Source organism: Anabrus simplex, chromosome 1, assembly GCF_040414725.1.
Source record: "Anabrus simplex isolate iqAnaSimp1 chromosome 1, ASM4041472v1, whole genome shotgun sequence".
Lineage (NCBI taxonomy): Eukaryota > Metazoa > Arthropoda > Insecta > Orthoptera > Tettigoniidae > Anabrus > Anabrus simplex.
In genome coordinates, this window is record NC_090265.1 from 1,167,621,559 (window position 1) to 1,167,647,899 (window position 26,341).

The window sequence follows — 26,341 nt, forward strand, 5'->3', positions numbered from 1 at the left end:
CTGTCAGTGGCACATTTCTTGCTGTCAAGAACTGGGTACCTCACCATATCTCACACGTGGCAGGCAACTCAATCAGTAGCAGTGACTGGGGGGCAGGGGGTGAGGGGGCAGTACCCCCCACTTTGTCGAGAACAATACATTTTTATTCTATTTTAGCAACCTGAAACGAGGAATTATTCTTAAAATGTGCAAACCCTGTTGTTTTTACAGCTAATTCTTTTCTTTATTTAATTATTAAGATAAATACTTAGCGGAAATACACACAAAATGATGTCCGTCATGGCTAACCGAATTGTACAATGCCACAGCAAGTAGTGGAGATCTGTGGAACAATGTGTAGCATGTTCTGTGATGAAGGACAGCAGAGGTAAATTTCTGCAAGGTCATCCACTTGCCGCGTACATTCGTCAGTCTGGCAGTCTTACTCAGTCAGTATGGCTGTTGAGTTCTATCTACTGTGTAGTCGAACACTAAATGACTGTTTAATTGTATAATCATGCCGTACTTCTATGTAATTGCAATACATACATAATCATTGTTCCTTCATTGTATAGTACTATTATTACTGCACATAAGTTAGTAGAGTCTCAAACTTTATGTCTCTGTCAAAATTCCCTCAGAGAGCATCAGAAACTTACCATTTTATGGCTCGTTTTTATCAATTTTGATGTCACTCCCCACTGCCACCTTTGCTATATCTGGCAGACCCAGGTACTTTTTGTTGTCTATACATTTTTGTGCCCCCCTACTTCTTATTCCCAATCACTGCTATAGAACTGAATCATCTTAAAGAGCTCCATTTCACACTACAAAGCAACAACACAGTATCAACATGGTAACAAGCATGTGCTTGTGTGCACAGGATGCAAGGAGTTAGTGCACATGGGCAAAAGAACAAATGAGCAGTTTTTAAAATATAAGGGCAACTGCTCCTTAATTTTTTTAAAAAGGCTCATATTTTATTAAATAGTGAATTTCAAGAGTAAATTTGAAATGTTTGGATTTAAAGTATAAGATTGGAAAGTCCTTCTAGAGGGCCACAGTTTGCGAACAGGATACAGTATTTAGCTGGAAATACTGTTAGTCCTAGGAAATGAGAAAATATAGTTAGCTGCCTTTCTTAGTACTGCCTTAAGTTGCTGGACTGGCTACATAGCATCACCATGATATATTTCAGTAGATAGGTTGCAACGTGGAGTGTTGCTGTGACAGTTCTTCGCTTATCACAGCAATAGGCAATGCAGTGTAAGCAGAACTACGGTCTCAGTTGTGGAAGGGTAGTTGAATGCTGATGGCAGAACACAAGAATATCAAAGTTTTAGTTACAGGCAAATGTGAAGTTCTGCCAAAAATTAGACAATTGCTACTGAAACCATTGAGGTAATGAAGCAAATGTACTGAGATGCCACCTTGCCCTTGCTTAATGGGCAATGATACTTTGCACAGGGGAGAGACAGTTTGAAAGATGATGAATGTACTGGGCAGCCTCGAACAAGCTGAAATAAATACACAATGTGTCTGTGACAACTGCTGTCTATGCAATTCACTTCATTGTAAACATCCTGAGCTGTGTCATAGGAAGAGCTGACTGTTGCTACCCAACAATGCTGCTGCACATTGCTCTGTTCTTGTCTATGAGGAACTGGCAAGGCAACAGGTCACCATTTTACCACAACTTGCATACTTACCTGATCATGTAACATGTGACTTCTTCCCTTTTCTCTCTTGAAACCAAAGCTAAAATGGCATAGATTTCATTCCACCCCATTACTGCCAAAAGAGGAGCCATAGAGACCTTCCAGCCAACATCTTTCATAGTGTTCCCAACTGTCATATTAACATTGGCAGACATGCATAGCAGTGAATGTTGACTATTTGAGAACAATGTGGCACTGTGTAAGTGTATGTTGTCTTATATGGTTGTCTATATTCGAGGTGCCAGTCCATAAACTTACTGTTTGTGAGAAAATATCAGAACTCATAATGTTGAATCTTCAGCCCAAACACTGGTTGGATGCCCTACAGCATCACCATTAGCTCTCAAAGAGAACCGTTCCCCACTCAGTTGATTATTTCATCATATAATTCCATGTCAGTGTCACACCTTCTAGGCCTGTACACCACCAGAAACATCAAGTTACCTATTATCTAAAGAGATGAGCCTTGCACCTAGAATTTAATGTTTCTCATTCTTAACTTTATCATAGCTTAGAAATTCTTCATTCACCAGTGTAAATACATCCCCTCCTATTGGAATTATCCTGTTTCTATAATAAAAAATCGAGTTCTGGGAGAAAATTTCCACATACATAATATCACTTCTCAGCCAATTCAGCTCCTGTTACAACATCTGGTAAATATATGTATATTAAATTAATTATGCTCCTGTGCATACAATACTTCTACAGTGTAACAATGACAACTTTATGTTATCTTTACTTGACTGCCAGCTATCTGTACTCTCACTGCCACTCTCTAATCCACCCCATTTTCCTGAATGCACCTCCCCATAACCCTTCGAGACAAACTCCCTAAATTATACATATACCTGCAAGTCAAGAAAAGGCCATCCGTGTGCAGATTTTCATTTCTTACCCATACAATGGGGCCCACGAATCTCAAGTGCAGTTTCCCACATATCCACTCTAGGGTCTAATTTACATCCCTGATCACCCTCCAGTCAGCATCCCTCTGATAACAATCCCTGATCCCTTAAAATTCTGCTGCACTGTCACAGTCAGACCCCCCAACTATTTAACTATGTTGGTACCTATACCTGCTTGTCTTACATTGTTGGAACCAGCACAAATAACTTCTACCTTATCCTTACCCTCCTTCTTCACTTCTACTTTTCCCCCTGTGGGTTGGGGTGGTAGAATAACACCTATGGTATCTCCTGTCTGTCATAAGCAGTGACTAATAGGGGCCCCAGGGTCTCTTAACTTGGGAGCATGTGTTGGCAACTTTGAGGCCCTTATCTGAGTACTGGTATTGCTACTACATTCTTATGCCAGGCTCCTCACTGTCATCTATCCTATCTGACCTCCCTTGGTCAACTCTTGTCGTTTTCTGACTCCAATGGTATTAGGTGTTAGAGTCCTAGAGAGGCTTTCATTTCCATGTCCTTTGCGGCTCATTTCTTTCCTTTGACGATATTTTCATATCTCAAAGTGTCGGACCCCTTCCATTTTACCCTCAGATTAGTATTAATAGAGGTTGGTTGCCTAGTTGTATTTCCTCTTAATCAATACTTTGGCCATTTCATTAGTAGAGAACTAGAACATAGGGAAAAACTAAGGGACAGATGTCGTGAGGAAGAGTCCCAACAAGGTGATTAAGCCAGAAAGCCAGTACATGTAGAAGAACAATGCATGATCTAATACAGTGTTCTGCAACTGGAGTGCCATCAAAAAGTGAAAGGTGTGATGTGAAATTTTACTTATTGTGAATTTATACTTATTAATTGTTGAGTTTTATCATTTTGATTTTATCACAGGTGCTGTGTTTCATATGCTTGAATTTCATTCTTTGCCACAGCTGTGATGAAATGAGATTATTTGTTTATTCATTACATGCCACAAATTTTTAAGTATTCTAAGAAATTAAATGAGAATTATTTGCTCACAGTTGCTTTCTTTCTTTTTTGCTAGTGGTTTAACGCCACATTAACACACTGAAGGTTTTTCATGATGCAAGGAAGGGAAAGAGCTAGAATTGGTAAGGTAGCAGCCAAGGCCTTAATTAAGGTACAGCCCCATCAATTGCACCTGGTGGAAAGCCATAGAAAACCAGGACTGCTGATCATCAGATGATATAGATGTTGATTCCCATAGGGAACTTAAAATATTTGTCCTGAATGAGTAAATTTATAATATCAATATAATGGTCCGTTATTGGACATTATAAATTTTCCAGCTAACTCATTCTTGGTTGCCTGCGTTGCACCCTCATGTGGCCAGTCAGGCATCAATTTTTGGAAATGAGACATAGCTCTCATAGTGCATTGGCACTGCTGGTGGCTTCAGGTAGCCTATGCAGTGGCCTCCACGGTATGCACTAGCCTTGCGTCTTGGGAGGTGTGCTAAGTCCCAACTGATGAGCCTAACTTAGCACACGAGGGCGAAACCCAGGCAACCAAGAATGAGTTAGCTGGAAAATTTATAATGTCCAATAACGGACCATTATATTGGTATTACTAGCTGACTGTCGATACCGGCAGTGTGCCGCCGCGTACTGGAGTGTTCCGTGTTTCGTCGTATCCTCTTTGTTCTGTGAGTTCTATTGCATCTGCAACTGGCCTTCGGTACATGGGATAACTTAATGCGTTTTGTTTTGTAAGAGCATTGAAGCCTAGTAATATATACCGTACGGAAGACGTTAAACTTTGCATAATGTCACACCGGAGTCCTGTTTAGGACTTTTTAACTAGAATAAAACTGGACAGAGTGAAATGCAGTTTATGTTCTTCTATTTTGTCTGCAAAGGGATCTTCAACCGGCACAATGACGAGACATTTCCAACTTAAACATGCCACAGTTTTTATTTTCGTGTTCTGCTTGTATAGGCCTAGTTTTATTTTTAATCTCCTGTTCCGCTTGTATATAGTGTTCACTTTTTCTTCGTGTTTTCCTTGCATAGGTTTTTTTAAATTTTCGTGTTCTGCTTGTATACTGTGTACGTAAATAGAGTAAAGACGAATGTTTCTTCAACTGTGTGAGTATATTTTTAATTGGTGAAAATACCCTTGGATTAGTTACTTTTAAACACCTGTACTGCCGTTGTAACCGTGTTATGTGTATTTCATATTGACCGAAAAAAAATCTTCACCTAAAAGCAGTCTTTGAAAGTTATTATAGGGCACGAATTTCAGTGTTCCGACTGTTCCTTCACATTCCGTGCAGCTTTACACTGGCCGTAACTACACACAGCATGTCTGGTACAGCAGCACATTCCTGCTGACACAGAGCATGTCATGTTGCCTCACGAAGTTTTCTCTACCCATGTGCCGGCACACTGAACTGAAACACTCCACTCTGAAGCTCCTAATGTTCCGGAACAACTGACTGTTCCGGTCTGCCCAACCCTACCTTGAAGAAGAGCTTGTAGGGCACTGAGATAGGAGGGAGATCTCGCTGTAGTTGTTAAGATCAGACTTGTCTGTGCAGCGGGTGACTTGGTAGTTTAATAATAGTGTTATTTGCTTTACGTCCCACTAACTACATTTACGGTTTTTGGAGATGCCAATGTGCTGGAATTTTGTCCTGCAGGAGTTCTTTAATGTGCCAGTAAATCTACCGACATGAGGTTGATGTATTTGAGCACCTTTAAATACCACTGGACTGAGCCAGAATCGAACGTGCCAAGTTGGGGTCAGAAGGCCAGCGCCTCAACTGTCTGAGCCACTCAGCCCGGCACTTGGTAGTTTCACCATCATCATCATCATCATCATCATCATCACACTACTTCATTTCTTCAAGATGGACAAATTCCTTGTACGGAGTTTTCTGTCGACAAGTACACTAGTGAAATCATTGAACCCAAAAAGAAGAAACAAATATTAGTGCATTGGCAGTATCTTATGTTATCAGTTAGTCACCATTGATCTGCATTTAGGGCTGTTGCCCAGGTGGCAGATTCCCTGTCAGTTGTTTACCTAATCGTTTCTTAAATGACTTCAAAGTAGTTGGAAATTTATCGAACATCTCCCTTGATAAATTATTCCAATCCCTAATTCTTCTTCCCATGAATTAGTATTTACCCTAATTTGTCCTCTTGAATTTCTACTTTATTTTCATTTTATGACTTCTCCTACTTTCAAACACACTACTCAGGTTTAATCATCTACCAATGTCATTCCAGGCCCAGTTGTTCGTCTCCTTACTTCCAAGTATTGTCGGCCCAAAGTTTGCAACATTTTCATATTACTGCTCTTTTGTCAGAAACCACACAGAACAAATTGTGCTGCTTTCCTTCAAATCTTTTCCAGATCTTGTATCAACTAATCTTGGTTAGGGTCCCATACACTAGAATCATACTCTAATTGCAGTCTTACTAGTGACTTGTACATCTTAACCACAACACCTAAATACCCCCATAACCATACAAAGATATTATACCTTTATTTACAATCCTGTTTATGTGAACACCCCAATGATGATCTTTCCTCATATTTACACCTGTGTACTTACAATGATCCCCATGAATTACTGTCATCCCATCAACACAGTAATTAAATCTGAGCAGGCTTCTCTGCTTTGTGAAACTTACAACCTGACTTTTCACCCCATTTACCATCATCTTACCACTGTCGATCTCATAACTTTGAGGTCTTTTTGCAGTCACTCACAATCCTGTAACTTACTTATTACTGCATACAGTATAACATCATCCACAAAAAGACTTATCTGTGATTCCATTCCTTACTCATATCATTTATATCATCACTCCAGGAGCAATACTGTTTATCTGACAGTACACTTCCTATCCATTATTTTTATGCTGGATATCAGAACAATTTATGTTGTGTTCATTTTCCTATGCTAATGTGTAAAGGAAAATGAACCTTAAATACATTATGCTGTAGGAGTGCCTAAATACACATGCAAACACACATCCCTACCGTACAGTATAGTAAGGTTACACATATGCATAGAAAAATGAATACAGCGAAAATTGTTCTGACGGACTGCATATCCATATGGGGTTGGGAGGTGTGACCAGTCTTAAGGAAAATAATCGCTAGGAAGTGCATTGTCAGATATGTGGTATCGCTCCTGTGGCGATGATATTAAGAATACACAGAGGTCCTATCTTAATCATTACAGGACCAGATAATCCTTCAACTCCTGTAATTCCCCGAGTTCTATTTTCAAGAAATTTAGCCACCCATTCAGTCACATTTTTTCTCTATTCCAGTAGCCCTCATTTTGATCAATTCCATGATCTATCTTATGGGTTTTCTTTGGTGAAGTGATAAAATATCCCCAAGCATATTGTTTGTGCTGCTAACTCAGTAATGCTGCTATGGTTGCCATAAACTGAAGTGACATTTGTCAATAAAACATTACATTCTTCTGTGTCAGTCAAATATGTCAATTACTTTGGTCGTTTGTTGGAATAAAACAAAAAACTACATTAGTATGTGTTTCAGGAAAGTACAGAAAGCTAACTATAAGGTAGCCAAACTTATCATAACGGCTTAAAAAAAAAAAAAAAATACAATAGCTGAAATGCTGTTATTACCTGCTTTTAAAGAGATGGTAAAAATAGTCCTAGGTTCAGAAGCTGCTAACAGAATTCCAAAAATTCCTCTCTCCACCGACAGAATCAGTCCAGCGATATCGAAGACATTACAAGTAACTATTCTCATTTTGGTTCCGTATTGAAGTTGACGTATGTCTCAAGTATTATTACAATATCATAATTGTATTGAACAGGTGGACTTATGATATTGTAATAATACTTGAGACATCGAAGACATTATGCGGGAGAATATCAAAAGCAGTCATAAGTTCTCACTTTAGATCGAGTCCACTGACATCAGTGGCTACTCACAAATTCTAGCTTATATTTGGTACATCAATGGAGATGAAATTACTACTTATTTGTCTTTTGACAAAGAACTTCACTTTCACGTCATTAATGAAAAATTTAAATAGGAGGACGGTGTTAGTGTTTGTATAGACGGAGCTGCTTCTATGAGAGTTTGAGTGAGAGGATTTGTAGTTCAAGTAGATGACATTTATATTCTTATTCACCTTGAAGCCATTGATCCTAAATCTTTGCCACATTCTCTGAAGTTGTGTTGGGCAAAGTAGTAAAAATCATGAACCTCATGAAACTGCGACCCCTAAAGTATGGTGATTATCACGTGGAAAAGAGTTTTCACGAAGACAAGGCACATGCAGTTTTGACTGTTGAGGGGCATGGGTACATGGATTAATTTGTAGATGATGAATGGTTATTTAAGTTGGCATATCTTTCCAATGTATTAGTAGATTTGAATGAGCTAAGCAAAAAATGCAAAGTAGGGAAGAAAATATCTTGACGATTATGGCCAAGATTCAAAGAAGCTGAATTTGTGGATACAGCAAATTGAAAATGAAGCATTTCAGATTTCTTGGCTGTATGGCCACTTGCTTGTGGTAAAAAAGTGATGATGGACCTAATTAAATAACATTTAGAAATCCAGCAGCAGAGCTTCAAGAAGTATATTGGATACAGTTTTCAAGACCGACTGTGTTCAGGATCACGATAATAACTAAAATTATGTCGTAATGGTCAGTAGTGGCGAGGGGGGGGACCCCCCCTCCTCATTTTAGAGAAATCGTTACATTTTTCTATTTCAGCCGGCTGAAACTAGGAATTATAGGAATTATTTAAAAAAACCATTTGTGCAAATGTTCGATTATTAACAAAATTATTATTGAAAATGCGCACAAAATGTCGTTCGTCATGGCTAACCGATTTGTATAGCGCCATAGCAAGTAATGGAGAAATTGCAAATGCTATGGGGAAGGGTAACCGGGGTATATTTTTGCCAAGGTCATGGACACTGAGGTATGATTCACCTGCTTGCCACGTGCTTTCATCAGTCTGGCAGTGTCTTTAATATTGTCTGTTAGTTTCTTAGAGTGTAGTCAAAAACTAAATGATTTTTTAATTTTATAATCATGCCGTACTTCTATTTAATTGTAATATGTGTGTAAAATTGTTTCTTTGGTGAAAGATTTATCGTGTTGTATTGAATCAAAATCTCAAAAAACCATTGTTGCTGCACTTAAGTTAGTAAACTGTCAACTGTTACTTCTCTGTCAAAATTTGCTCAAAGAGCATCAAAAACTTACCATTTTGTAGCTTTTTTGTTCAGTTTTGATGTGTATAACCCTACCCGTTATATCCCTCAACCCGGCTACTTTCTGTTGTCTGTATATTCTGCCCCCCCCCCACTTCTAATTCCCAATCGCCGCTACTGGTAATGGTCCACCTTTTCAATACTATATTATGCAATGTTTACATTACATTTTTAAACTAGGAACTAGTTTCGGCCTTGGCTGGCCATCATCAGCCTTAACACAAAACTGTACAAACACATCTAATGACAACTTCTTCTTCTTCTTCTATGTGCCCTACCCAGTCTCCTGGATGTTGGCGATCAATGTGGAGGAGTGCCTTTCTGTCTTCAACAACACGGTAGAGTTCTTCAGTGCTTTTTATGCCTGTCCAGTCTATAATATTCTTAAGACATGTTATTCTCCTCCTGTCTACTCCTCAGTGCCCTTCACTTTTGCCTTTCAAAATTAGATGTAAAACTGCGTATTTTTTACCACGCAAAACATGCCCTAGGTATGCTGTTGTTCCTAAATCTTTGCCACCTTCTCTGAAGGTTGTATTGGGCAAAGTAGTAAATATTATTCGCACACTTTATCTTGGTGCATTTACACCCTAGTGCTGAATCGGTCGACCTCGGCGATCTTCGAGACTCGTACTAGCAACCTTTGAAACAAAAACTACGAAACGCTTAAGCATCGCTGTGCGACATCTGGTGTACACTTTACGTACTAGTACTGTTGTTGTTTACACAACAAAGCCAAAGTATAGAATTGATGTTAGGAACAAGATTCGAATCGAGAAATGTTTTATAATGTTATATAATGTGTATGTGACTTAGTTGTTGGCTTAAGATGATAACGGTTTAGAAATTTCATATCGATCGATCAAATTCTCGATTCAATTCAGATTTCATTTTCATTCAGTTGGCAACACCAGTCAGCACTATCGATACCGGGACAGCTCCCTCCTTACTCCTCAACCCCGTACAAGAATGCACCAAGATGAAGTGTGCGGATAATATCATGAACCTCATCAAATCGCGACCCCTAAAGTATGGTGATTATCATGAGGAAAAGAGTTTACATGAAGACAAGGCACATACATTTTTGACTAAAACAAATGTATAAACATACACAAATGATGTTAAAAGCATCTGGGATAAACTATGTGCACAACATGTAAAATATATGATGAAATTAAATTAAAATAAGGCTCTAAAATCCTTAGATGCTTGCATTATGTTAAAATGTTTCATTAGAGCTTCTTTTTAAAATATCATGAAATATTCTGAAAAGTTCCTCTGTTGGAAATTGTCAATGGTTGAATCAAGGACAGCACATGAAGATATGATTAAATACCTGGCATGTTCCTAGATTGCAGCTGGCAGAGATTTGCAATTCAATGCGGTGTCCATGAATATAACAATTGAAGTATCTGCAGTTCCTTCAAGTATTTTTCATGAAATTTTAACAAGAAGCACTAGTGAAATATTTTAACATGATATAATGCATCTAAGGATTTTAGAGCCTTATATTAATTTCATCATATATTTTATGTGTTGTGCACGTAGTTCATCCCAGATGCTTGTAACACCTTTTAACATCATTTGTGTATGTTTATAGATTTGTTTTAGACATAAGATGTGTTTGTACAGTTTTGTGTTAAGGCTGATGATGGCCAGCCAAGGCTGAAACTAGTTCCTGTATTAGTAATATAATGTAAACATTGCATGGTATGGTATTGAAAAGGTGGACCATTTCAACATAATTTTAGTTATTAATGTGATCACAATTCAATATGGATCAAAACCATGAAGTTTATATCGTATGATGGGTTCATGATCCATTTGTAGCAAATTTAGTATCTCTTCTGATTAACATGCAAGAGGAACTTGCTGAATTAAAAGCAGACAGAATATTGATATTAAAACTCCTTGAAGTGCATATGTATTTTTCGTTGGCAATATGGAGTGAATATCCGCCTATCTCTGAGAAGGCAGTTAATATGCTATTGCCATTTTCAACAAGGCCTACGTATTTGCACAAACTGGGCTTCTCTACATTGAGTGAAAGAGAGAGAGACTCAGATCCATCAATATTGAAATGAGACTTGCATTGTCAATGATTCCATCATAGATCAACACAAGTTGATTTCTGTTTATAACGATGATGATAACAACTTGATGAAATTACAATTTATATTATAATACCATGTGTTTTTGAAGGGTAATAACATTTTGGTGTACTGTGTCCAGTCATGGGTGTGCTGTGCATAGGAAAAGGTTGCAGAATTATCTACTCAAACAAGTCAATGATAGGGAATCATGGAGAAAATTGATCTATGACACCACAGTGACCTACAAGAGGTCAGGACTGAAGAAAGAGACATTACATGTATGAACATACACAATAGTTCTGTATGGGACAAGTGTCCCATTCCTCTGACGTACCTGTTTTGATGGTTAGATCTTCCCCAAGGTGGCGTCCAATGACAGGTACACTGGGACAGAGACGTAGAGACTCTTTGATGATGTACTCCAAGTACTTCATCTCGCAGATGTTTTGATATGTAGGTGCAATATTACTCTGAGTTCCAAATATCGACCTTAGCTCCTCCATAGCCCTCTTCTGATAAAACATAACAATATCATCAATTTAATTACATACATCCACTAAAATGCAGCAGAAATTTAAGTCTATATGCTCTCAAGCCAGAAGAGGTCAGACTATTTCAAACTCTTTAGAAAGAAAAAGGAAAAGGAACACTAATTTGGGCTGATTCATACATACATTTTCATCTCGACAACTTTAAAACTTTACAAGCTAGAACAAAATGAAGTTAGGCCTACAGGGTCTGTACCACACATAAAAGTTGGCAGCATGTGAAGAAAAGGAGGTATGTATGACATATGGAGGTCGGAAATCATGTTACAAAAAAGATCCCCCCAGCACAGTAGACCAGCTTTTAAAAAGTTATAAAAACCTAAACAATCCCTCACCCAAAAACGACAAATATGCAGCTCTTTATTTCATTGATAAAAACATGTACAAAATAGTTAATGTCTTCAAAAAAGCATGGATTTAAAATAGAATGCAGAACATATGACACAAGCAAATTAGTAAAGGGTAATATAAATAAAAAAGACCATTTCTCCAAATCAGGAATATAAAAATAAACTCAAATGCCAAGAACTAAATTGTAATGCTACATACAGTACATTAGCCAAACAAAACATAATTAGTTTTCATGGCATTGTGAAACAACCCATGCAAATATAAGAACGTCACTTACATTCCGTACAAAATGTGGAAGGTCTCCTCTCCATTAGTAGACTATAAGGTAAATATATGAAGTCAATTAATGTAAACCATATTCTTTTGAGTCTCTATTGTAAACTTCTGAAAAGTAATCTGAGCTAAACTGTTGTAACAGTGAATTTTTAGAGAGATCGCTGTATTTTCTTAGAGGTCACTCCTGAATCACCTCTGTCCACTGGGTTAAGCAACACTCAAATTTTCCCTGTTGCTGAGGGGTTGAGAGCAATATTATTTTATGTTTGTTTTTTTTAATTCTTTATCTCAAATAACCTCAGAAATTTTGGAATGCATAATAATGAAGAAAGAAACATTGACCTAGTAGTCATACCTGAACCTGTTGATCTTTGGACAAGTAATACAGCGCATAGCAGATGCCAGATGTAGTGGTGTCATGACCCTGAAAATATATCAGAGTACTTACATTTAGCTTCTACTTAGAGTATATTTATTTTGAAATGTAAGTGCCATCATCAGTGATGCAATAGTAAAATAGTAAATTACATAATCAAGAATTATTTCTGAAAAATGTTGTAAATAGGTTCAAGAAAATTTGGAAAGTTAGAATGATCTTCATTCCACCTGAGTTACATAGTACATTATTCAAAATGAATAATAATAATAATAATAATAATAATAATAATAATAATAATAATAATAATAATAATAATAATAATAATAATAATAATAATAATAATAATAATAATAATAATAATAATAATTCATGGAGATATATTATAATAAAATTTAAAGAAGTTTTCTCATCTGTTACCATGTATGAAGGCAGTTACAATATACAGTAAGTTACAAATATGTTCTATTACAAAAATCATTGATCTTGAAATTTAGGCAAAGGGATAAATATAGGAACAATAAAAGTACCCCTAGCTATTCCTTTTCTGCCATTTTTCCCATACCCTGGAGGGGTCACAGGTGCAAGCTGTGTCATACATGTGGACCTGACCCCTTTTTTATGGCCGGATGTCCTTCCTGACGCCAACCTTATGTGGAGGAATGTATACACTATTAGTTATTATGTGTTTCTTTGGTGGTTGGTAGTGTGGTGTGCTGTTTGTATGTATGAAGAGGCATTTATTGAGACAAACATAAACATATGAGCTAGAGGAATTAACCAGACACAGCTAAAATCACCATTGCAGCCAGTATTAGAAACTATAACTCCCTGAACTGAGAGCCGCAATACTCAGAATTCAGCCAGGGAGATGAATTATTTTAAAAAGTACATGTGAACACAGAAACAGAGTTTGAGAGAAACATAAAAAAATCAGTGCATAAAGAGATTAAACTAATATGAAAATGAAGATAAATATATGTATTTTAAAGCAAATCAAAATGAAAAAGAATCCACTGGAAATGCTAGAAGTCAATTTAAATTAATGTAAAATCAATCAAAGAGAAAGGCCAAATCCAAAAAGCCTAATTTCCAAATGCTGAAATGCATTTAGATACCTTCAACTCATGAAGGTCCATGGAGAAGTGGAAGGTATAGGTACTGGTTTCCTCAGCCCTTAACCTTAGCACTAAGTGGGATAGAGAAGCAGTAAACTCTGGCTATATGAGTCTGTCTAGGCATTAATTACGATGCATGCTTTTAAGTAAGTATTCCGCCGATGCAGCGCTGCGGTCGGCATTCCGTGCATGCGCGCTGTGTACCTGCATCTATTGGCAAGGCTGAGACGTCATTACGGCAATAGTCGCCCTTGTGTACGTTTGTTGGCAAGCATTTGAAATGGCCTCGCCAATCAAGAGTCCCCCGACTGTGAAGTCCAGTCTGTTATTCGTTTTCTGAGTGCAAAAGGTTTGAAAGCTATCAATAATCGTGAGATCTGTGCAGTTTACGGACCAAACATTATGAGCGATGGAAGGGTTAGGAAATGGGTTCGAGCATTTAAAGGTGGCCGCAAAGATGTGCATGATGAAGAACAGGGTGGGCGACCGTCAGTCATTAGTGAAGATTTGGTGCACAGATCTCACAATGAATATCGATAGCTTTCAAACCTTTTGCACTCAGAAAACAAATAACAGACCGGACTTCACAGTCGGCGGGACTCTCAGTCGGCGAGGCCATTTCAAATGCTTGCCAACAAACGTACACAAGGGCGACTATTGCTGTAATGGCATCTCAGCCTTGCCAATAGATGGAGGTACACAGCTCGCATGCAGAGAATGCCGACCGCAGCGCTGCAGCGGCGGAATATCAAAATGGTACTTACTTAAAAAACATGTCTCGTAAATGTCTCAAACTGGACAGGAAGTCTGACCCATGTTGCTTTAAGTGAACCAAGTATATTTTCACTATCATGCCTAGACATTGCAAATAGTTGTGTAAACCTTTATCTTTTTTTTTTTTTTTTTTTTTTTTTTTTACAATTTTTACAGTTTGCACCGACATAGATAGGTCTTATAGCGATGGTAGGATAGTAAAGGCTAGGGATGGGAAAGAAGTGACCATAGCCTTAGTTAAGGTGGAGCCCCAGCATTTTCCTTGTGTGAAAATGGGAAACCACGGAAAACCATCTTCAGGGCTACCGACAGTGGGGTTTGAACCCACTATCTCACGATTGCAAGGTGATAGTTATGTGACCCAAACCACACAGCCACTTGCTTCATCATATACTTTGTAACAATAAGAAAGCAACCTATTTCTAGATTTTACAATGTATGACAAATAAATCCATAGCTAATTGTTTTATAGAACCCACATATATTGAAAGTATCTGTGATCTATACCTGCTACTATTTCTAACGGTAAATTTAATTATTTTTCACTAACTGCATGGTCTGGAAAGTGAGAGAACATGTTATTAGATATTTTTTGCAGAGGTAGGCAGCATGGGTCTTTAATTACTTCATGGAGGAACAATATAGTCAGTGGTACAAAAGTTTACATACCTCAAACATAAAAGTGTCCACTTCTTCCCGAATATTCTCATCAGACAAGTCGGCTCCACTTTGGGCTGCCTGCAGTAAAAGATCCAGAAAGGCAAAGCGTTTCTTCCTTCCTGCAGAGTGTGATAGGGAACAGAGATTTTGTCCTTAATTCTGAATTAAAAATAGGCTTTTATAGTTAAAGTTCAGGCATATTGAACTTCACAATAGAACTGAGTTGAAAAATTAATATTGGTCTCTATCAGAATTCATAATTGTATTGTTACTGATCCTAAAAGTGACAGCCACTTTTCACATCAATATTTCAACTCTTTAACAACAAATCTTATAATGAAATGCTACTGTGGATACTTAGAAGTCCTGTAGTCTATGTGAAGTACACCAGTACATTATAAAGATCCCATCCAGTACTTGGACTACACTGTACTGGAGTAACATTACATTACATGAAGCTTCAAAACTATATTAGCATTTCTTAAAACAGCACAAGAGTATGTGAATTCACCAAACTAGATTAGTACCACCTAGAAAAATACAAGATCGTAGAACTACTTGCAGTACACTAGGAGATTATGTAGACATTACACACAATGGTTGTTTTACAAAATATTCATTGTTCTCATCTAGAAAATGAAAGGATTCAAATTTGAAAGACAGGACAATATTAGTTCTTTTTTCTCCAAAGCAACCCATAAAATCTTTTAACTTACCAAAGCCATCCTCTTGCTCCTGTTTCACATGCCCATTATTCTTGCCATTCAGATCACTGGAAAGCTGTCTCTTTCTTTCTTGGATAACCTGAAATAGGGAGAAAATGATGACAATCTAAAATTTGCCATCCTATATATTGGGCAATTCTCTTGCACCCACTAATTTTGTTTTATAGAGCCCAATTAACAGTTGGTTTTATATATGTTGTGGAAACATATGCCTTTCTTGTATGCACAGCAAAAACAAACAGATATCTTTGTATTCACCACCTAACCATAATAGGAAGACATTATGCTGTAACATTATTAAACTATGGCAAACACGAGTGCGCTCTCTAAACTATATGAAAATGAAATGTCTGCAAAACACAAGTGGGCATTGTGACCATGTTAAAACTATTACATGAGCTATAATCTGCACACAATGTGTCACAATGCACTATAACATAGTTGCTAAGGGCAAGGAAAGTGGGCAGGTCTTGTTTGTGGGTGGGAGGTTCGAATCCATGCCAAGGATACTTTTTTATTTCTTTTTATGTAATTTTTACCTCAATGTACATGAAATATCCCTTTTTTTATGCATATTTTCAATGAGTGACAGTGTATGTGGCCCTAAGAAGGATGGATTTGACATCAGGGTCAGATAAATACAGAATGGGAAGTAGGGTGAACTAAACTACACTGACAATGTTTAGCTATGATAGCATCAAAGTGATGACCTGCTTGGTTTATGCACTTCTGGGCCCACTGCTGAACAGATCTTCTAGCATGCCTAAGCATGGCCGGTGTTATTGATCTGCAAGTTTCAGTGATGAGTTGCCAGAGGTGCTCAGGATTTTCTGGCGCTTGAGTGTAAACTATTAATTTCAAATGACCCCAAAGGAAGAAATCCAACTGCATTAAATCCGGTGACTTGGCAGGCCAAGGAACAGGTCCTCCTATTCCTATCCATGATCCTAGACATGTCTCATTCAGATGGAGATGGACAGCTAACATCGAATGTGGTTGAGCTCCATCTTTTTGAAACAACATCATTAAATGATCTCCAAGAGGTACTCTCTCTGGCAGTAGTGGGAGTTCATGGCAGATAAAGTGCAGGAAGCGCGAGCCCGTTAAATGACACTCGAAAAATACGGCGATCGCCCAAGATTCCTCACCGTACTTGCACTCCCCATTGTACTTGATAGGCTGCCTGTCACACCCAGTGAGGATTGTCAGCACTCCAATAGTGCTTTTTGTGGTGGTCGTTGATTCAATAAACAATCACTACTGATCTTCATTTAGGGCAGTCGCCCAAGTGGCAGATTCCCTATCTGTTGTTTCCCTAACCTTTTCTTAAATGATTGCAAAGAAATTGGAAATTTATTGAACATCTCCCTTGGTAAGTTATTCCAATCCCTAACTCCCCTTCTTATAAACAAATATTTGCCCCAATTTGTCTTCTTAAATTCCAACTTTATCTTCATATTGTGACCTTTCCTACTTTTAAAGACACCACTCAAACTTATTCGTCTACTGATGTCATTCCACACCATCTCTCCACCGACTGCCCAGAACATACCATGATAAAAATGTTTATTCCCATAGGGAACCTGAAATATTTGTTAAGAATGAGTAAATTTATAATACCAATTAGTTGGTCTGTTATTGGACATTATAAATTTTCCAGCTAACTCATTCCTGGTTGCCAGCGTTTTTCCCCAGTGTGCTAAGTTGGGCTCATTAGTTAATAAATAGCACACTCACCAAGACACATGGCTAATTTTTGAAAATGAGACAAAGTTTCTCATAGTGCATTGGCACTGCCGGTGGCTCCAGGTAGCCTACACAGTGGCCTCCACAGTATGCACTGGTCACGTGTCTTGGTGAGTGTGTTATTTACCAACCGATGAACCCAACTTAGCACACCGGGGTGAAACGCTGGCAACCAGGAATGAGTTAGCTGGAAAATTTACAATGTCCAATAACGGACCAACTTATTGGTATATTAACATATCACATAGTCAAGCAGCTCGTCTCTTTTCTCCCAAGTCTTCCCAGCTCAAACTTTGCAATATTTTTGTAATGCTGCCCTTTTGTTAGAAATCACCCAGAACAAATCAAGCTGCTTTTCTTTGTATTTTTTCCAGTTCTTGAATCATGCAATCCTGGTGAGGGTTCCATACACTAGAACCATGCTCTAATTGGGATCTTACCAGAGACTTATATGCCCTCTCCTTTACATCCTTATTACAACCCCTAAATGCCCTCATAACCATGTGCAAAGATCTGTACCTTTTATTTACAATCATACTTATGTGATTATCCCAATGAAGATCATTCCTTATATTAACACCTAGGTACTTACAATGATTCCCAAAAGGAACTTTCACCCCATCTATGCAGTAATTAAAACTGAGAGGACTTTTTCCTACTTGTGAAACTCACAACCTGACTTTTAACCCTGTTGATCATCATACCATTGTCTACTGTCCATCTCACAACAATATCGAGGTCATTTTGCAGTTCCTCACAATCTTGTAACTTATTTATTTCTCTGTACAGAATAACATCATCTGCAAAAAGCCTTATCTCTGATTTGACTTCTTTACACATATCATTGGTATATGTAAGAAAACACAAAGCTCCAATAATACTGCCTTGAGGAATTCCCTCTTAATATTACAGGGACAGATAAAGCTCTGCCTACTGTAATTCTCTGAGTTCTGTTTTCTAGAAACATGCCACCCATTCAGTCACTCTTTTGTCAAGTCCAATTGCATGCAAGGAATCAAAACATAGAAATGTAATTTGTACACCACAGACACTTTTATTCAACTCTGCTGTAAAATTTCCATTGCTGACTTCTGTCCCTTTCCACGCAACAGGTTTTGTATATTTCTAAGGATGGGTTGGTGGGTCCCCAGCAGTCATAATGAACACATCCTTCTCCTATACATAACATGAGGTGAGATTTGCATAATTTACCCATCGCTAAAACGTCAGACACACTGCGGGGCAGATATTCCAGTTCTGACTGGAAAAACATAATCAAGCAATTCTACCATACATTTCTTTTATAGTGGGAAAATTATTTGGAGGACAGCAGGTCAAGGAAAATTCTTACATGATACAGTGTTATATTAAAGGTCTTTTAGAGATTAGTTCAGTGAAATATGCTTTCAGTCTTTTCTATACATTTTAAGGGGACAACATTGTGATATTGCATAAATTCAAATTTCACTGCAAAGCCTGTATTGTCAACAGTACACTTCTTAAGGATACAATCAAAGGTTCCACCTTTACAATACCAAAATATTATGTTTAATTAGGGTGACATTAACAAGTGACTTATAGACAAATATTCTGCCTGCTTCATAACCTCTTAACTAAGAATAATTAAACATAATTTTTTTGTATTATAAAGGTGGAACCTTTGATTGTACCCTTAACTTGGCAGCGTGGAGTGATGTGTAGCAAACAACACGAAGTAGCCGTCTGCTGTTGTGGAGTGACGTCTGACATGCATCACGCCACATGTGCACTGTCGTTCCATCTCATGAGTTTCCTTCGAACTATATCTGATGTCTCTTCACAGCCATCTAGATAAAGCTTCATTCATTCATTTCATATATCTATCAATTAATTTTAATGATTCTTCACCTCCTTATCGAAGTGTAAAATTCATTGACTATCCTCTCGTGATATAGATGTTGATTCCCATAGCGAAACCTAAATATTTGTCCTGAATGAGTAAATTTATAATACCAATATAAAAGGTCCGTTATTGGACATTATAAATTTTCCAGCTAACTCATTCCTGGTTGCCAGCGTTTTGCTCCTCGTGTGCTAAGTTGGGCTCATCAGTTGGCAGGTGTGCTATTTACCAAGTGATGAGCCCAACTTACCAACTGATGAACCCAACTTAGCACACGGGGGCAAAACACTGGCAACCAGGTATGAGTTAGCTGGAAAATGTATAATGTCCAATAACGGACCTTTTACATTGGTATTATCGTCTAGTGTACGTTTCTCGAAATGGTGCCAGTAAAAAAAAAAAAAAAAAAAAAAAGATAATTTTTCTAGCAGTGATATAAAAGGCATATTAAAGGACATTTTAGTAATTTTTAGGATAGTAGTTAAATTTTAGTGATGATTCTGATGACAGTGATGTTTATATTGCCGAATTAGACTGTGATGAGGAGGAAATGATTCAGGAGAGACTGTTGTTTCTCACATTATTCGTGCTAGATGTGGTAGTGCTGTGTGTAAATTTTACTGGGATGACATGGATAATTATGTAATAAATACACATTTTGTAAGGTCTTTTCATGCAAAGGTTTAGCTCTAAATGCAGCGCAACTAGTAAAATATTTCAAATGGTTTTATTTCACTTGAACTCATCCTACTGAGTGTAACGGAAACAAATCACTACACTTAACGGTACATAAAGTCCTAAGGAAGGTTATTTCTATTCTGATGTAGGGTAAGGGAATTGATTCCAGTCAATGAAAATAAGATGTATGTTACCTTAGCCCTCTTCATGTTGATGGAAGTAGTACAGAACCTAAATTTTAGGTTTTACTCTCAAAAAATTGTACCATTGTCACACCCTTTATTTGATTTATATCTTTAGGCAAATTTGAATCCATATGAAAATTACCTCACTTCAACGACAACGAGATTAAACACACTAAATATGGTGGACCGAAAAGCAATTTCCAATATAATCAAAACTGATAGGAAATTAACAGAGGTATGGTATCATAGCACAGTTTAGTGCACAGATATGCTAGCCTTTAAAAGCCCAGTAAAAACTCCTCGCTCATCCAGTGAATGCTAGAGTTTTAAATGCTCCTGCTCAGAAGGGTTAAAAAGTATCATTGTGATATACTGCATATATACTTGAGTATCACACTGACCTGTTTGTGAATATAGATAGTCTATTTATTTATCCAGCTCCTTGGATGTATGGTGAGCATTGCTGCCTTAGGCTCATAGGGTCCTGGATTCGATCCCAAGCCAGGTCAGGAATTGTCTCATTATACACATCTTCATATAGGCACAACACACCGCACGACCAACAATCAGAATAGCAGATACATCTCTCCAAAAAGGGTTGTTGTGAGGAAAGGCATCTGGCTGTAAAACTGGGCCAAATTCACATGTGCAACCCAGTTTGCACCCATGATCCCACCACGATAACATGGGGAAAAGCTCAGTCAGTTAGTTAAATCAGGTACTCTGGCAACCGATCTCATATTATAAAACTACGTACTTACATTATTAGTCATGTTGTGCAGAACTCTAAGAGCTTCTGACTGATGTTCAGCATCCTTGGACAAATTGAAGAAGAAATCAGGATAGGCCCATGGTGCAACAAGACGTCTCATAATCACTTCACCTTCGCTGTAACAAATACATTAATATTTAATATGGTACTGAAAAGTAATTCATACATTAGGAAGTTCACTTATTAGGACCAAAAATTAATCTTGCAGCTTGTCATAAACTATATATTAAATTGTGTATGCATAGTGTTGTAGTGCCACCTCAACCATTTGAAATCAGCGTGCTACACAGCAAGTCTTCAGGAACAGAACGTATTTACCAGCCAGCACACTGACGAGACTGCGACGTCAGCCTGCCTGCGATACACCTAGGTATATAATTTGGTGAGCAGGCCGAAAAGACAGGCAGGCTGTTAGCAGCTGTCCAGTGATTCAGCCTACACCGTAAGTTGGACACGGAGGCCACACCTCTCGGAAATGTGCACCGAACTGGTGGACTAACGCTAGCCGGGAGGTTTCGTCTCAGGATAAGCTCTCTAGCTTCATCCTATCTGCTTTGCAAGGCTCTATCACTTGATAGATTTTCTTTATTGACATCAGAGCATATTAAGATTGTATACTTATATAGCCTTCTGCTAGAAATCTTCTCATGATCAACTTAGGCAGTCAGTTATAGGGATATTGATTTGCATTGTGTTCTGCCAACAAGAAACTTACTGTACATACTAGGTTAGATTTGTATATATGTATCACTTTTGCAAGACATCATCAAGCTTATTCAGATTACGGATTTAATCTGCATTCAGCAAAAGAAACAAGTTAGAGAAACTTTTATTTTTACAGAGTAAGAAAAAGCTTCAACAATAAACAATTTATTTATGTTGTATAAATCTGCTTCTTAAGGGGCACAAGAAACCAGCTTACATTAATTATCCTCCTACTTTACCATCAGGGCAAGTATAATTTGCTAAGAAGGACAGTAATTATGGTAATTACAGAGTATATATATATATATGACTAGCTGTAGTACCTGAATGGTTTTTGAATGTTTACTTTTAAGATTAGTATTAATAGTTATGTGTAAAGTGAATTTTTATAGAATTCCTTTTTGGGATATTGATTTTTAACATCTATTATGAAGCTTTAGAGTTATTTAGATGTGTTTGATTTCAAGTTTTTGATTATTTAATCATCAAGTAAAACTTTATCCTTGTGGAAGCTCAAATTGACTGGGAAGTATTTGATCCTTTCAAAAAATTAATAAGGGGTAACTACATGTATGTATTAGTTGCACTATAGATATGATCTACACGATTTCAACTCTCTTTGAGACTGTCACCAATCAGCCTTGTGACTCCAAAAGCAATGGATTCAACACTAATCTTGGTCATTTTAGACTATTTACTATCAAACCCCTTTCTTCCTCCCATCTCAATGGAGGCTGAACGTGGACTTAAACGGTATTCAGAGCGTCACAATTCATCTCGGTGACACATAAACATTGGATTAGCCTTTAATATCGGTTATTTTCTATTATTTTCAAATGCCATCTCTTCCCATTCCCCATCCCCGTCGGGGGTTGGTATGTTCTATCTTCATAATATCATTCTTCCAGTCCGCCTCTGTGGTGTAGTGGTTAGTGTGATTAGCTGCCAACCCCAGAGGTCCGGGTTCAATTCCCGGCTCTGAAAAGTGGTACGAGGGCTGGAACGGGGTCCACTCAGCCTCGGGAGGTCAACTGAGTAGAGCTGGGTTCGATTCCCACCTCAGCCATCCTCGAAGTGGTTTTCTGTGGTTTCCCACTTCTCCTCCAGGCGAATGCCGGGATGGTTCCTAACTTAAGGCCACGGCCGCTTCCTTCCCTCTTCCTTGCCTATCCCTTCCAATCTTCCCATCCCTCCACAAGGCCCCTGTTCAGCATAGCAGGTGAGGCCGCCTGGGCGAGGTACTGGTCATTCTCCCCAGCTGTATCCCCGACCAAGAGTTTGAAGCTCTAGGACACTGCCCTTGAGGCGGTAGAGGTAGGAAAGCCGAACCTAGAGGGTAAAAAGATTATGATGATGAATATCATTCTTCCAGATGGTAAGTCATATGTGTACGAAGCTCCCTCGTGTGTGCTTCTACAATTGTAGGGGGCTAACCTTGGTTACCCTCTTCAATTGAAGATCTTCGCGGTGAGGGGGACTAGTAGCTCCTTTCTTGCGATGCCGAATGGAGCCCTATTGGGTAACCGTTCGGCATACAAGGAGGAGGAAGCTAAAGCACCGCCCAACCCTAAGGTGTAACACGACCCGTGCCGATGGGGTGCATGGCACATGGGAGATGTGTCTTGAACGGAGGCTTCGAGATACTTGGCGCCCTCTCGAAGTAAGTAGCCTTACCCAGGTATGCGGGGCTCTGCCTGGGCGGACATATATTTCCCTAGCTACTCGTGGGACCTACATGAGTTCTGTAGCCACCCATAAACCGGAGAGCTCTTCTGGGGCCTCCGAGAGAAATACCAGCACAACAACAACCGAAGGGGACTCTTCGGAGATACCCTCGGACAGTTCGACTTCGACAGTTAGAGGGCTCACTCAAGAGGTGGGCAATCTACAGGTCCAGAAGAAGAAGAAGAAACAGCGCTCTGGCGCTGAAAAGAGGAGATACAAGAAGGCCTTAAAGGTCCGGGAGCAGGCCAAAGAGGGCCTAACTCCTGGGACTGAGGGGTCTTCTACTACCACAACAGCGACAACAGTGGAGGGATCCAATGGGCATAAGAGGCGGGACCCTGAAAAGGTCTCTGCTTCTAGGGCACAGAGGACCCCACCCACCAAGATGCCAGCGGGGAAACGACTTCTGTCGGGGGCAACCCCAGAAGAAGACCGGCAGACCCGCAAGAGACCCAAGGTGGAGTACGCCAGGATAGTTAAAGCTGGGATCAGGATGGCCATAGTACCTGTGGGATATCCTGACCAGCAGCTATCCGAGAAACAGGTGGAAGCTGTGGAAGAGGTTATCACCAATCTGATAGACGAGCTTCCGGAGCAGGGGCCCATTAAGCCTCAGTTCCTGGACTGCTAGTGCGGCCATCATCATAGCAGAGAACAACGAAACTGTAGCATGGCTTTCTAGTCTTGTTACAGGTATATAACCGTGGGAAGGAGCCAGGCTCACAATTGTGGGCATGGACAAACTCCTTTCCTACAAGAGAGTCATGGTCTGGATACCAGGACAACCAAAGGACAATAATGTCCTTTTGGGAAGAATGGCACGCCAGAACCATGGCTTAAATCCCACCAGCTGGAGGGTCTACGACCGCAAGGAGGAGAAGAGAGGTGTCCGCCTTGTGGTCAGCATGGACTCCAGGGATGTGGAGAAAGTGGTGGGGAAGAAGATCTTCTGCGGGGTGCATGTGGCTACCTTCACCTTGGTGGAGGGCAAGCGTGACAAGCAGAGGACCAACCCCACCACTGATAAAACCGAGACCAGCAGGGGCGAAGAGCTGGAGCCCGGACAGGAACCAGGGCCAGCCAAGCCCCAGGATTCATCGCGGGAGACGGAACTGCAAGTTCCGGAGACCGCATAAGGTAAAGTATTCTATGAAAGTAAAGAATGATTACTTTCATACAAGCAAATATACAACATTGTATAGCGGCCTCTAGGGTACTTAATAGAAGTATCCAGAAAGGTGGGTTTTCGGTCGCCCTAATACAAGAACCCTGGCTTAGACAGGGGCATATCATGGGACTAAAATGTGCAGGTTTCACTCTATTCAGTGGAATAGCAGAGGAAAAGCCTAGAGCATGTATACTAGTTAAGGATCATAACGCTTGGGCTATACCGGGTTTCATTACTAGAGACCTGGTAGCAGTCCTAATGAGATATGAAGAGGGCGGACAGCCAAGAGACTTGGTTGTCTGTTCTGCACATTTCCCAGGAGACTCTGAATCTCCACCCCCGCCGGAGGAGTTCAAGAGACTGGTGATATACTGTAGGAAACAAGGATTAAACCTCGTAGTAGGATGTGATGCCAATGCTCATCATAGCATTTGGGGAAGTAAAAATACAAACCGAAGGGGAGAGCACCTCATAGAATTTCTATGTACAACTGATCTTGAGATCATGAATATTGGTGATCCCCCTACCTTCATTAATAATAGGAGCGAAGGGATCATAGATCTTACCCTGGGTTCCATGGGGATCATGCAGGAATTTAAAGACTGGAAGGTCTCTTTGGAGCCTTCCTTGTCAGATCATAGACACATTGTGTTTTATATAGAGGGCTCCATCGAGATCCCGTCTTACAGAAACCCTAGACGAACCGATTGGATATCTTTTAGGGAGGACGTGAGGAGGGGACTGGAGGGAGGACCCTCAAACATAATTAAAAACAAAGAGGAGCTGGAGCTCAGTGTGAGTTTTCTCACACGGACACTGGTTACCTCTTATGAATTAAACTGCCCTATTGTTAAGGCAAAAAAAGTAACAGGAAGCTTCAAGTGGAATAGTTATCTTGAACACCTGAGGAGAAATACACGAAGGCTCTGGAATGAATACAGGGAACTTCAGGATCAAGAAAGCCTAGATTCTTACAAAAAATCACAAAGAAGGTACAAGTCAGAAGTCAAAAAGGCTTCTAGGAAATCTTGGAGACAGTTTTGTGACTCCATTGAAAGTCAACATGAAGCGGCAAGGCTTCATAAAATTTTAACCTTGGATAGAAGGGCAAGGCTGGGCTCACTGGAGACTCCTTCTGGTGGATACACATCCACAGAGGGGGAGACCCTGAACTTATTGCTTGATGCCCACTTTCCAGGTTCGGTAATCACGAATAGTGAGGTAGAATCGAGCGGATCCTTCACACCCGATAAAAGTGGCTGGAGGGAAGCTGCAGAGATTGTCACTCCAAGAAGGGTTAAGTGGGCATTAGAATCCTTTGCCCCTTACAAAAGCCCAGGTGTGGATGGGATCTTCCCGGCGCTTCTTCAGGAGGCGGGGGGGTCCTGATACCATACCTGGTCAGAATCTTTAGAGCCTGTCTCACTATGGGGTACGTGTACTCCTTGTGGCGTCAGGCGAAGGTGGTATAGATAGGATTATAGACCCATTAGTCTAACGTCTTTTCTACTTAAGACCTTGGAAAGACTGGTGGATAGACATATCAGGGAGAAAGTATTAAGAGACTTTCCCCTGCATTCTCATCAACATGCATATCAACCAGGGAAGTCGGTTGAGACGGCACTACACCAGCTGGTTTCTAAGCTGGAGAGTGCCTTGGATCAGCAACAACTTGCTATGGTTGTATTCCTAGATATAGAAGGGG

At 39.3% G+C, this 26,341-nt stretch overlaps 1 protein-coding gene across 3 annotated transcripts in view; it reads right to left on the bottom strand.

Annotated features, from left to right (window-relative positions):
- Positions 1-26,341, bottom strand: part of LOC136858145 (cytochrome P450 4C1) — a 305,232-nt gene that overhangs the window by 24,748 nt on the left and 254,143 nt on the right. For all 3 annotated transcript variants that reach the window (XM_067137470.2, XM_067137471.2, XM_068225431.1), the window contains 5 exons: positions 21,028-21,154; positions 15,767-15,854; positions 15,060-15,169; positions 12,478-12,546; positions 11,282-11,459 (listed from right to left, as the gene is read on the bottom strand). In XM_067137470.2, the coding sequence (XP_066993571.2) occupies positions 11,282-11,459; positions 12,478-12,546; positions 15,060-15,169; positions 15,767-15,854; positions 21,028-21,154 (572 nt within the window). The remainder of the gene's footprint in view (positions 1-11,281; positions 11,460-12,477; positions 12,547-15,059; positions 15,170-15,766; positions 15,855-21,027; positions 21,155-26,341) is intronic.